The sequence below is a fragment of the Punica granatum genome, chromosome 4 (assembly GCF_007655135.1).
Source record: "Punica granatum isolate Tunisia-2019 chromosome 4, ASM765513v2, whole genome shotgun sequence".
NCBI classification, from domain to species: domain Eukaryota; kingdom Viridiplantae; phylum Streptophyta; class Magnoliopsida; order Myrtales; family Lythraceae; genus Punica; species Punica granatum.
In genome coordinates this window covers 26,073,327-26,087,801 of record NC_045130.1, presented here as the reverse complement: position 1 = coordinate 26,087,801, position 14,475 = coordinate 26,073,327, and the positions used below count along the sequence as shown (strand labels likewise).

The 14,475-nt window shown below is 33.3% G+C and overlaps 1 protein-coding gene across 1 annotated transcript; it reads left to right on the top strand.

The window, feature by feature from the left end:
- Nucleotides 1-11,368: 11,368 nt before the first annotated feature.
- LOC116205145 (IgA FC receptor) lies at nt 11,369-12,933 on the top strand. The gene is made up of 3 exons (XM_031537642.1): nt 11,369-11,533; nt 11,660-11,741; nt 11,954-12,933. The coding sequence occupies exons 1-3, from the start codon at nt 11,522-11,524 to the stop codon at nt 12,637-12,639; spliced, it is 780 nt and encodes a 259-aa protein (XP_031393502.1). The 5' UTR covers nt 11,369-11,521; the 3' UTR covers nt 12,640-12,933.
- Nucleotides 12,934-14,475: the final 1,542 nt, after the last annotated feature.

Below are 14,475 nucleotides of genomic sequence, written 5' to 3'. Positions count from 1 at the left end.
ACACCTATCAAAAATAAGTTGGGGGAAGAAATCAGAAGAACAGATTAAGGGGGAAGAGAGAAGGCATCGAAGGGAGCGAGAAAGGAGACGGAGAGGCGGGCAGAGAAAGTAGTACTAATGCTGGAAATTGTGACGGTGGGAAGATTTGGTGCTCGGAGTTTGGTTTGGCGAGGAGTCTCTAAGAAGGTGGGGGTGAAGATGCACCAGAAAAGGCATCGGTAATTCGAGGAAAAGATTTGGGAAAAATAAAATGGGCAGCGTTAATTTGGGGATAACGAAAATATGGAAAATACATACCGTGCAATTTTATGTTCCGAAAGATTTGTTTGGAAATAATGAGACAAATGGTGAAAAAAAGGGGCCGAAGAACAGAAGTGATGTTTGGGGAAATGGTGTGAGCAGGAAAAAAACGACGTCACCCGAATAGGCACAGTTTGACTATTTGAGAGAAAATGGTATTCTAGGAAATAAAGGATATTATGGGAATTTATTTTAAAATATAAGGGTATTATTAGAAAGTGAAATTGGAGAAACACTCATTTGGCCTTCGTACATCTATATATAGTATAGATGTATCATTATGTGATTAGTTCATACGTGGCATGACGGTTTAAGTTCGTCAAATATATATATATATTTGTCGATCCATATGAGAAAGGATGCATTAATTTCCAGATGCACGCATCACATTATTCACAAATTACTAGAATAAGCAAACATGGAAATAATGTCATTTTGGCCAGGATAATGTGTACAACTTAGAAATGAGGAGCACATGATATTAAACGATCTTTCACACGTATGAGACTTTGTAAGTCACGATCATTGACAAACTGAATTTTTCTCCAATCACAAATTTGGTGCTATTATTTTGGCTCCGCAGCGTCCATGAGTCCTTGTCCACCCTATGTCATCGAGGACATGTACGTAGCTGGGACAGCGAACCTGCTCTTGGCTCGTCATCTTTGAAACCACCCTCAATTAAGTTTGAGTTAACAAAGTAATTGAAAATTAATTTGTTTTCTTAAAACAACACAATAAATAAGAAGGAAAAATTATACTATATAACACGATTTTCTTACATTGTGAAAATGTGCCCAAGAAAAATGTGCACCAATTTTAGCAGAAACCTCCACCAATTTCAGTAGACATCCATTCTACGCAAAATCTCTGAACTCACTCACCCAAATTCTATTCCACTTAGCCGCTGAACAAACCAGCTTAAAGAATGGAGAGGCAGATGACGAAATTACAGTAGCCATGTCAATTGAAACCATGAAATTTTGAGATTATCATAACCGCTTATTATAACATTAACCTCGTTGGATATGTTCATAGTCCTTTGCCGAATTAGCTTTGATGGTCCACCGCAAGCACTTGTTTAAAAGACATATGTACGGATGCACATGCACTTTGATGTCATGAGAAATACTTTTCACTCGATTATAGGTTAATGGACCCCTGTTTGACTAATAGGATAGTAGTGAACACCAATCATCTTATATAGCTCTTTTATTGATTGATATAATATTTATCAACTCTCTCAAAGGAAATCGTCCAAGAAATTCCATGATTTGAAGAGCAATTTGGGCAAAGAGTTGGAGGCGCCCAATATTGGGAAGTTTGATTTGTTAGTACTAGGATAAGAGCAGAGTAGGTGATCGGATATAAGTTCGTACATGACGATATTGGTTTCTAGCTGTTAAAGGAGACTGGGATGGCAAATGGAAGCTGGAAAGACTCTGGTCACAACAATGTGATAAGAAAGTGAACAATGAGGGAATTATCTTTAGATGCCTTGGATAGCTTTCAGGAAGATGTAATGCAAATCATATTCATAGTACTATTTCATTAAAGAAAGGATTCTAACTCTTGTGGTTGTTGCGCCCGGATAAATTCGTTTTATGGGATGCTCCGTAGTTCCGTTTGAACAATCATCAGATAACCACCTCCATCTTTAAATATACCAATAATGATTGGTTTAAGTAATTCGGCACTCCCTTAAATTAAGTCCCAAGGACAAGTTTTGTGAATGCAAGAAATTTTTTATTGAGAGAATTTTACCCCTTCGTGGACGGACTCGACTCGAATTGAATTAGTCGGAGTTTATTGGACTTCCGAATATCATGGTACACGCCTAGAAAATCCATCTCTATATGTAACTTCAAGAGGAAGTTGCTGATTGTAAACTAACCCTCCTACCGGTACAGGATGCACATGATGAGAGATGAGGTGTCAGTTTTTCTTCTTATTACCATTCAGTAAGGAGTAGGCCCTTCGAAGAAGCAACTTTTGGTGAAAATCATCATTGAACCTACAATGATACTCTTGATCGGGTAGTGATTTATATCTATATCTATATTTATATATATTTATATCTATCTATCTATTTATCTATTTTGTGTAATTAAGCTAAAGGAGAGTTATAAAATAACTTTCCATGTGGTGATAAGTGGCCCAATGGCCATTCTTCCTCTTTCCCAATTTTATTTTTGATTTTTTTCAGCTTTTCTTTTACAATATAGCCCAAAAATGGATATTATTTTATAATTCCTTGCAACTTCTTTTCTCAATTACTCTTCAAAGTTTAATATTATGTCATACCTTCTGGATTACTTTAATTATATTTTCTATAAATATTCTTCCAAATCAAACATAGAGGCAAAACTGTAATTATGTATAATAAACTTATATTAATTAAGCTCTTTCCATTATATTATAATATTAATTATGAAAGAGAAATTAAATTAAGAGATAAAGAATTTACTTAATTAGAATATCAAAATAATATTGCAAATCGAAAACAATTCGCCTTCAAAGCATTAAATTTATCCAAACATCATTTTCACTCATATAAATGTTGTATAATTCTGAGTTTCCCTTAAACTTCTATTTAGATATTGCTATTTCCATGTATTTTTAGGGGGAAAAAAAATTTCGACATTAGAATTCTGAGATAGCATTTTTCATATACTATGACGAGAATTATAAAATAAATTATGTTGGTGAAATTATATTACAAATAATGTCAGAGGCGGAAATTACAATAAATTCAAATTTAATAGATTCTAAATGATGTATAACTACCTCAAGAAATTTATACGCAGCGAAGCGAGGACTTTTTTTTCTAGTATATAGCAGACCATGAGACTGCACATTGCATACAAATAAATCAAAACCAATAATTTAAACTAACTCTAATGAAATTCTCTATCCATAAAATTAATAATTGTCAAAACAAAAAGAAACCTAATGAAGTATAGTTAAAAATGAAGATCATATTATATAGTTTAACTTACAATTTTTAACAAAAATAATTGTCTCCCAAGTGAAACTTTGTTTTAATAAATTAGAAAAAGTAAATGTATATAATGTACACATCAATTAATATTTAAAAAATCAGGGTAAGCAATGGACAAATAAATACTTTCAGAATGAACATATATATATATATATATATATTATAATGTAGAAATGAAAGTTTTCTAATTGATTGTTATATACCTGTATATTATCTCTTAATACTCAGTTAATACGTCAATCATGTTGTTTTCTTAAAATGATAAATATAGTTGTTTAGCATTCTCTTTATCTTTTGGGTGAAATTATTTTCCTGGTGCAAGAATTGACACTTTTCGTATTCTTTTCATGTAATATATAATAGTTTACTTAGTTCATATTCTTCATTATTTTTTAATTAAATTGTAGTTAATATTAAAACTAATTTTTTCAATAAGTTAAGAAATCAAGATGATTTAATTATCTTAAATAATCTTAAAATTTTACATAAGCGAAAGTCACTTTGATTTATTTAGTTTTATATGTAATTTAAAATTAATAAAAGTAAGCTTTCTCATGTTTAGATTATTATCGTCATTTTCATTATATATATTTGTGTGTGTGCGGGCACTCCTACACATGCGTGTATCTAATATGTACAAGTTAAAAAAGAAAATTATGAAAATTTTTCATTTTTTATATATACTTGGCTAATATATGAAATATAAATAATTTTTTTCTTAATTATGAAATTACCTTTTTCTTAGATTCATCTTTTATATTTCTATTATTTTAAGTAATAATTAATTTGAGAATTTATTAATGGGACGAATTGTAAAAATTTTTCCATGAGAGATAAACTAACGTGAAAAATTACTTTCTCACCATCGTACTTGAAATTCATTTTTATATTTTCTTTATTAGAATATATTTTCTTTACTCTTAATTATAGATTTTCTTTACTCTTACTTACTAATTAGTGATTTGTTTTTTATTATGAAATTGAGAAGAAATTATGTAAAATATGAATTTTGACTTGCGTTTTATGTGAACTTTTAGCAATAAAATATTAGAGATACACGTGCATTGCACGTATCAACATTCTAATAAAGAAATATAATACACATCGATCCTCATGTTCATGCGTGAGAAAATCTGATGAACATGGAAGTCTATCGGCTACTCTTGAAACGATTTTCATGGAATTGAATTCTAGAATCTCGAAATTTGACAAAAATTTAGGGAGAGCGAGGGATATGAGATTTTCTGAAATGCGAACACGGGAGAGTTAAAAAATATATTCTTAAATCGAGAGAATGGATGTTAATAGAAGTAAAACACGAGAATCTAAATTAATTAAAAACATGAAGGTAGTAAAATTCCATTTCCTTTTCAATCTATTACGTGTCATATAAATCAACATGGAACATATCATTGTAAAATCCCTTTCGTGAAGAAATTTTAATGAGGAGCAATTTCTTAATTGCTTCATAAACATATTCTTATACTTGACAATAAGAATTAGAAATATGTGTAATATTATTCTCTCTATTTTCTTTGCAGTAATTTTTCTCCTTTTAATTTTCCTCAACAAAAACCTTAAACAGAAGGTTATCAGAAGAAAAGAAAGATATCATTATTAAAAAAAGGCTACCTCATTTGGTTCAGGATTCATCTACTTACCATTATCCATTAGCCACGCATGCACTGTTAAGGGCCACATCAGCATTTTTACCATTAATCTTTTGGTTGATGGGAGAACAGAGTGAAATTTCGTGATTTCAAGTCAAAATAAAAAAAAAATAGTAGACTTGGGAATTTTATGAAAGTAATTGAATTTTCAACTATTAACCCTATATAAATATATACCTAGTGAAAGCACACGTGCTATGCCGTGGGGAAGATATGCGAATCGTCATTGTGAATGTTATAATCCGTTTTAAGTAGATTAAATTATATAATAATTCATAAATCTACCACGTGAAAAAAATGTCACTAGATATCACGAAATATATATGTTCATGTGTAAAAAAAAAGAAATATATATGGTCTATTCAATAGTTACAATATCATATTTATATTTGATATATATATATATATATAGACATAAGTTCATTTGAAACAATATATCATAACATATAATTGTATCAAGAGCATACAAAATGTTTTATTGAAACTATACATTCTTGAGTTTAACTCATCATTTTGCTCATACTGTTTGAGTTTCTTTTTCCTATTTTAGATGTGAAAAGATCATGAGATGGAATAAATGAAAAATATTGGAAATAACGTCAAATTAAAAAGAAGATACACACTATAAATATGTAAATGAACCATTTTGCACCGAAGATGGAACATTAATTGGCAAAACAACCTAACATGTTTATTTGAGCATTTATTTATATCCATTAAAAAAATATAAGAACTCATATATGTAAAATGAGTAATCTATGGATATCATTCAATAATCTAATTTACTAAACTTACATATATGTCGTGAAAAATGATTTCCTTTTTCTAATTGATATCAGATTGAAAAAATGGGCAAAAGTTTGTGACTTGTTGTGAAATTGACTAAAAAATATGTGGACCGGAATAGTTTTATGGATTGTCCATTAAAAGTATTTTGCCATCTTGTATTAATTCTAAAAAATAAAATAAAAATAAAAATAAAAGTAAAAGAAAAACTAAAACCAAACAAAGATGGATGAAGGGTTTATCTATGTGGGTTGGTTCAAACGGTTCAACGCTTGTTCTTCTTAAGTGAGATCTCGAGTTCGAGTCTTGTGAATGGAAAAAATTCATGTTGGAAAGTTTTACCCCTTAGTGAATCAACCCGCCTCGACTGTATTAGTCAGAGTTTAATTGGGCTTCCGGATAACAAGATTCACACCGAAAAAGAAGGAGTTTATCTATAAAAATAAGAGAAATGATTAGATAAAAAATCAATAGGAAATAGAGGGAGAAGGCATCAAATGAAAATCAAGAACGAAATTGTCTCACAAATTGACAAATAAAAGGAAAGCATGAAGCTATGTAATCAATCATGGAAGATAGATCAAACCGCAAAAATGATGAACAGCAGACAAACGCGAGAATGCATTTGAAAAACCCTAAAATTCTAAGATTAAAACGGAGAAATGGAATCAAAATCAAAGATCGCGTGATGAATTTACAAGTGATAGTTAGAGGAGACAGAATCTTTGAGATGGATGCAGATCGAAGATGTGCAGAGAAGGAATTCGGAAACCCTCGAAGTTCTCAGACGTTTCGAAAGAAGGAAGGATTTCAAAGTTTTGAAATCTGGCGCGAAACCTAAAGATGGGCAAGGATGTGACGGTTCGCCTCACAGTTGACGCATGTAAAGGTTGAAGAGAATGAAATCGGATTCTCGGCGAAAGGAGAAGTAAAAGCAAAAAGATGGTCAGGGAACAAATGATACGGACAAGTACAAAGTTTATATATATGGGCTTAAATCGTATTGGAAAGGATAAAGCCCACCAAAAATAAAGCCCGGCCCAATTAAATAAAAAGTAAACGGCCCATATTGCACTTTCCAGAACCCAAGACCTGGTACTCGGTCCATGATTCCAACCATCCGAGTATAAAAGGAAAAGACATATAATGAAAGGGCAACTGCAACATTTCCACGAGGAGACCCTCTCTCTCGAAGTCGAGTCTCTCTCTAGGAATCCGTTATCGTCTCGCCGGAATCCTGGACCATTCTAATTGCATTCCGATCACCCAGTGATCCCGGACTTCATCAATAGGCCCGAACGGAATTCATTTGTATATTGTACTTTCTAGCGAATTAATTCAATTCGCAAATCCCAAAACTATTAAAATATAAAAATGAAGAAAATAGGGTAATAATATCAGTGTGACTATGTGAGATGCGTAATACATGGTTGGTAGGGGCGAGCGGTTGTCATGCGGTGGTGCGTGTCCCATAATTGCTCCCAATCGCACTACGAGACAATTGCATGACATCAATGGAAAATAAAAATTGTTTTTTTTTTTTCATAGAGAAAAGAAGTCTCTTTATTTCATACTTGCTGACGTGTTTTTTAAGTAATAAAGTCTTATGCTAACATGCTGCCTAATACTATACGCTAAACTTTCACTGCTTTGCTCAGATTTGAAGAATAGTTACCGCTGGTCGGCCCCGACTCCTTTTCACTTAGTGAATTTGAAGAATAGTTTTTCAATCACGTGATGCAGTGCTATTAGTAAAATACATTTTTGATGAGCCAAATCTACTTGTGAAGTAGGGGTTTCAAAACCTACTTGAAGTGCCTCTTGGACAAACCTAGGATTTTGACGAAGGGGAGGGAGCTTGTATAGGGTAACTAGGATAGTAACTTTACCGAGTTAGAAGCCGAAATTAGGAAATTCATTTAACATTTGTACAATAATAAGTAAATCCTTTATCAGGGGGGGCCAAAACTTTAGAGGGCCAACAGCCCCTTTAACCCCTCTTCGGTCCATCCCTCGAGCCAACCAAGCCAACAACTCAATTGTCTTACCGAAAGGGGAAAAAGAAATGGTTCATGAATTCGAAGTCAGACATTAAGTTTAACACTCCCATGAATGTTGCTTAAATTTTAGAATTTCCTATAAGTAATTTAATATGACAAAGGAAGTATGAAGCTGTGACATCACTTTTAATGTTAGATTAAATTGTTCTGAATTTGATTATCATTGAAGGGACATTTCATGCCCTTTGATCTCGTCTATAAATGAAAAAAAAGAGAGTATATATATAATTCAAACTTTTATTAGGCTCGCTAGTATCTCATTGAATTTGAGATTTTGATCTTTGAAGGTATTATTGAAATTTCTTTATCCCCGTTTTTGTTACATGTACTTTCTCTTTTCTCTTTTCTCTTTTTATTTTTTGGGCGGAGGGTTTTTTTTTTTTGGAATTTTAGCATTCCACAAAATTGGGGTTATTCTCAACCAAAAAAGGAAAAAAGATAGCAAATTAAGCTTAAAATAGTATCTAGAGTTCTCTGTATCACTCACCGTTCATATGCTTCTTCTCTCAACTCTTACCACTCTTGACGCATTTTGCTCTGGCAAGGAACAACTCCATGGGTTGTCAAGTCCAGTTGGATGACTGCAAGACGTACGGTCTCTTAAAACTTACTCTATTCAAAAACTAAATAGAGTATATCGTCCCCCCAATTTTTAGACGATATATAAGAAGGTCCACATTTACATCACAATTTAGGATGAATATGGGCTTGAAGACTATACAGATCGAAGGCTTTGTACGTCTTCTACGGTGCGGGGAGAATACCTTAGAAATTCCAACTAATAGAATACTCTTTTTGGAAAAAGAAAAATACTGGGGAAAAAAAAAAGGAATATAGATTTTGGTCCTTATAAGGTATTAATAATAGTTGGAAGGTGAGATGGCTCCATCAAAGCCAGCACATGCAGAAACGATGATTGAGGAGTCAGCAATCAAAAAGCCCCCATCCTTGTTTACACCGTCAGGTCGGTGACCTTCCTTTTTGTTTTTTGTTTTTTGTTTTTTTTGGCTGGATACACCGTAACATAACATAACATCAAGATAATATCATATACGTGCAGAATGCTTTCAATGGCAGATATAAATTCAAGGGAAAATTGTACATTTGGTCCTTTAGTTATGATTTTTTTTGTCATTTTTCTAATTTTTTTATCATTTAGATTTTGTATCTTTGAATACTTTTTTATTTTAGTCCTTTTCATTTTTCTTGATTCATTCTCATCCAACACCTTTGATTACTTTTCTATTTTCGTCCTTTTATTAGATTTTTTTATTAGAAAATATTTTAATTTTGATCATCAACCTTTGAAAGTTATTTTTTTATCTTAATTCTTTTATTTTGTTCAATCTTACTTAGTATTAAACGTTTTGTTTCTTATACTCTGCCCTCGAATTCCCATAAATGCCCACACAACATTTTTAAATTTTTAAAAATTATATTTTAATTTCAAAAATAAAACAAAATATGTCAAAATAATAAAAGAAAAATCGTGAACCTACTCGAGAGGAGCAAGAGCGAGCATTTAGGTCGCGTGTAATCTTGCCAGGGGCAATAGCGGTTTGCATTGGGAAAATGGATACTCAAATTTGCTAGTAAAGAAATGGAAAAATACTAGAAAAATAAATGCGATTGTGATTCGATAGTCACGAACGACACCCATAACTATGAGGTTGATAGTGACACACTAAGCAAGGATATGGTACACATTGATGCAGGGAATGATGTTGCAAAGTATAATCGTGGATGCAAGCACAGGCATAAGGTGATTTCCCCCAAGATGGTGGTGACTGACTTCATCCCCTACTAGCTACTACCGTCTCTCTCTCTCTCAATTTACCATCTTCCCTCTCAAAATAAATTTTGATAGATTTCGTTTTATTTTTGGAATTAAAATAATAATTTTTTTTTATAAATTTCAAAAATATCTTGTGGGCATTTTATGGGAATTTGAGGAGTGGAAATATAAGAAACAAAATGTTTAATACTAAGAAAAAATTGAACCAAAAAAGAATTAGGATAAAAGAATAACTTTAAACAGTCGATGACCAAATTTAAAATTTTCTCTAATAAAAAATGTGATCAAAGATATTGGAAGAAAACGAATCAAAAAAAGAAAAAATGACTAAAACAAAAAAGTATTCAAAAGTATAAGATCCAAACAATAAAAAATTAGAAAATGGACTAAAATAGAAAAGCATCCAAACATAGCGGACCAAATATATAGTTTTTCCTAAATTAAATGTACAATATATACATATATAGGAATTTCTGCGGCAATAAATGTAATAATTATTATCATAATTCATAACCTTAGCATAAAGTTTTTTTTTGGTAAATACAAAAAATTAACGCGTCTTAAAATAAACAACATGATAAGTTATCTAAGGAAGTGATCACGTGAGTCATTTTTCTTTAATGCTTGCAACTTCTCGTTAAATGAACCGGTTAATTACTTACCATCTATCAATTATAATAATGTACAATTTAAAAACAAGAAGAATTGTAAAATAGAATATTAAACTTACTATCTAAATAATAATTTATCTTACCATATATCTAACAAGATCATAGAACCTTTTAGCAGATTTATTGTATCTCTAAAATTATTGGAGCACAAAATAATTTTCTACTCAAGTCCAGATGTGACAACGAAAAGTTAATCGACAATTTAACTTTTAGGAATATACTGAAAAAAGAGGGGAAAAGGAAAACCTGTTAGGAATATCCATTATTTCTAATGAGCTCTTTTTTTTCGGTGAGATTATATATCTTTTTATCTTGAGGTGGTTATGTGAAAACGGGCATTTTACTTATCTTAAGTGGTGTTCCATTAATAAAGTGCTTAAAAATTTAGCACTTAATTAGTTAAAGAAAGAAATACATAGGAAGAGAGAAGAAATAATAAGAATAAGCAAATATTTTGTGAGGAAAAAAGAATTTCAATAAGTAAAAAAAATGACTTCTTTCATTAAATTAAATTTTTTTCTTAATCAGTAAGTGATTTATGACTCACTAATTAAGTAAATGAGACTATTATCTTGCATTTTTCTCTCTCTTATATTCACTTTCTCATATAACTAACTTATACTAACTTTTAAACATTTATTTAATTAGATTGTAATCAAATATAACCTTAGTCTTATCGATAAAATACTATTGTTTCCTTTAAAAATATCATTAATTAATTTTTTTTATATGCACCAATTGAAATTGAAAAATTTCAATAAATCTCGATTAATGGAGATATTATTTAGTTGATTCAGTAAAAAAGAAAACTCTTTAAAAATAAAAATCTTTTATTCATAATATTCTAATCTAAAATCTAAAGATATGGCCAAATTATCTGAAGTAATCAACGTGAATATTTTATATATATTTTTGTCCATTATGAGTGAGACTCATAGTCGGTACATGCATTTTTCATAGCGTCCATCAAAGCGTCCTCATGAAATTCAATGACACCAACACATGTCACCATTCTATTGGCTACCTTTGTACGGAGATGGACTCCCATCTCAAAGGCTATGCTTAAATTTGCAATTACAGCCCTTCACTCTCGCACCTGTTCCATTCACAAATTTCTCTTTCAATTCTCCTCTCTCCCCCTCTTATCTCCCTCTCTCTATAACCCACCAAGAACTCACAGATCATCAGTCTCTGCTCCTTCACTCATCTGAGAGGCTGAGATCTCATCATTCTCAGCTATGGCGGAGAAGGTGTCTTCTTCAATTTCAACTCCCTGTCTGATCAAAGCTTTTGCTTGATAATTTTGTTATTGAAAATCTTTGAGGCTTAATTAGAAGACCAGTGCTGTAATCAGTTCTGTCATTATTGACGTGCAGGTCACGAAAATGTTGATAAAGGTGGACCTTCAGTGCTCGAAATGCTACCGGAAGATCAAGAAGGTTCTCTGCAAATTCCCTCGTGAGTGTCTCCGATTAACTTTGGCATATACTTTCTCCCGGTTGCGCCATTTCTAGGAAATTCATGTCGTGCCATGTCAATGAGATACAGATCGGTCTAACATCTGTACTTTATTGATAAGCTAATATTACTCTGCTGGTGCGATTTATATCGATCAAAATTAGAAGGAAGACTGAGTTAATTTGCTGGGCTATATGTTTTGTGAACAAGAGAAATCCGGGACCAGATTTACGATGAGAAGCAGAACACGGTGATGATAACGGTGGTGTGCTGCAGCCCTGAGAAGATCAAGCAGAAGATATGCTGCAAGGCAGGGGATACCATTCTGGGCATTGAGATCATCCCGGACAAGCCCAAACCGCCCGAAAAGCCCAAGGAGCCCGAAAAGCCCAAGCAGCCGGAGAAGCCCAAGGAGCCCGAGAAGCCCAAGCAGCCAGACAAGCCCAAGGAGCCGGAGAAGCCCAAGCAGCCCGAGAAGCCCAAGGAGCCGGAGAAGCCAAAGCAACCCGAGAAGCCCAAGGAGCCCGAGAAGCCCAAGGAGCCCGAGAAACCCAAGGAACCCGAGAAGCCAAAGCAGCCCGAAAAGCCCAAGGAACCCGAGAAGCCAAAGCAGCCCGAAAAGCCCAAGGAGCCGCCCAAGGGAAAGCCAGATCCATGCCCTCCGATGCCTCAACCACCTTACGGATATCCACCTATTTATGGAGTTGGGATATGCTGTTGCCAACCATGTTACACGGGGTGTGGCCCGTGCTGCCATGGATATGGCAGGCCTCCCCCGATGTGCTATGACGGATGGGGAAGACCAGCTTATGAGTGCCAGGCGGGAAATCCCAATTATTATGTGAGTCGTTGCGACTACTTTAATGAAGAAAATGCCTCAGGATGCACCATCATGTAAACATGCTACTGAAGTATTGATGGGTACCCTTATGATGTCCAAGTAAATTGCTCTGTCCAGACGTTGTATACAGAATAATTCGGAGAATTCGACAATGTTGTTAGATCGGTGCAGTATATTTATATAGGAAGATGTGAGAATTACAAGTGAATAATGTGGGGTGGATTGGTATAGGGTGGATAGAATTTTATTACTCGAGTCATGGAGTATTTTGTAAGGTTAATGTTATTCAGTTCAACAAAAGTCTCTATCAAATCTTTTTTGTATTTATATAGTGCGGTTGCTTTCATTGCCCATATAATTGTCACCTTTTATCCTCCTAATGACACTTTTTCAATTTGATGCTAGACGCATGGTGATCTTACTAGAAAGAGCCACCTAGCTAATTAAAATTCAACTTGACATTCGTTCCAACTTAGGTAAGCTCGGTACTCATTATTTATCTTGTGATTGACGCAATAATTTGTCGACACTGAGACTTGGATCAATCATTCTTCAACAGATAAACTCAACTATGCCAACATTATTCATACGTCATCTAATTTTATCGGAGTCTCTTATCGTTTTCGATTTGTATTCTATAAGATCGCCCTAAAGTTTCACTGTTGCATCACATGTCAAACTCAAGTGTGGAAGTGGATTTCTCATCTTTGAAATATTCGATGATCTATGTTAAGGCTGTGATGCAATGTATGTTGAACTTTTTTTCACTTCTAGTCCAGGCAAGGGTATTGCAAAAGTGAAGATTGCTTTTTTTGTGTGAACCCTGGTATCAAAAACCTAATGAATCCCGACTAATCAAGTTGAGCCGGGTCAGATTACTAAAGAATAAAGCTCTTCCAGTATTAATTTTTTATATTCATAAGACTCGAGCACGAAATCTTATTTAAAGGAAACAAGTGCTGAATCGCTTGAATTAATCAACTTTGGTGGAGATTGCTTTTAATTGTTTCGAAATGTCCTATTAAATCTATTTCATAGTCATCAAAAGAGGATATAGACAAGTGACGCACTTCTCGCCTAGTAATCCAGAGGTCCTAGGCTGATGGGACTATCCGTGCTCATTTATTAGATATTTAAGATTTCTATTTATTTTAATGTACTAGGCCTATAGGTCTCCCTTGTAACAGGAAAAAAATGCCTACACGTTATCACGTGCCCTTAAATATCCGCCCTCAATAATTGACCTCGAATCGGACTCATCTTCTGTGCTCGGGCGAGGGGGGACACTAACATGAGACGCAGCTTTGGCTGCACTCAGAGATATTAGGCCTGACATGGTGTGGGTGCACACATGCTCATGAGCGCGCATAAGTATAACCTGACTTTGATACCATATTAAATTTCCATGGGCTTTATACGGGTTTGAGCATATTTTCACTTAAAAACTCAATTTGATAAGTGTTAATACTCAAGTCTCATATAAACCAATGACTTTTGATTTATATTTTCAATGTGAGATTAATTTTCACAACGCTGATGATGAAATATTTAGTTGAATGAGGACAAGCATGAGACCTCAACAAAAGGAAGGGAAAGAGTGAAGTATACATTAGGAACGACTCATACTAAGAAGCGAATGACCTCCATGTCAATCTTTTATTTAAATACTCTCCGGTGAACTTAATTAGACCTCCATATTATTCATGAAGTAAATTAATAGATATCCAACATATATGTTAGAGTATCACGTCACTCGAACATAAATTTATTTTTAAGATCTAACGGAATAATATGATTCTGGTATCACTATCAGACAAATACTGATTAGTTCAAATGCGATATGACGATTTAAGTTAATAAAATAATTATTTTGTCAATCCATAAGGGAAATGA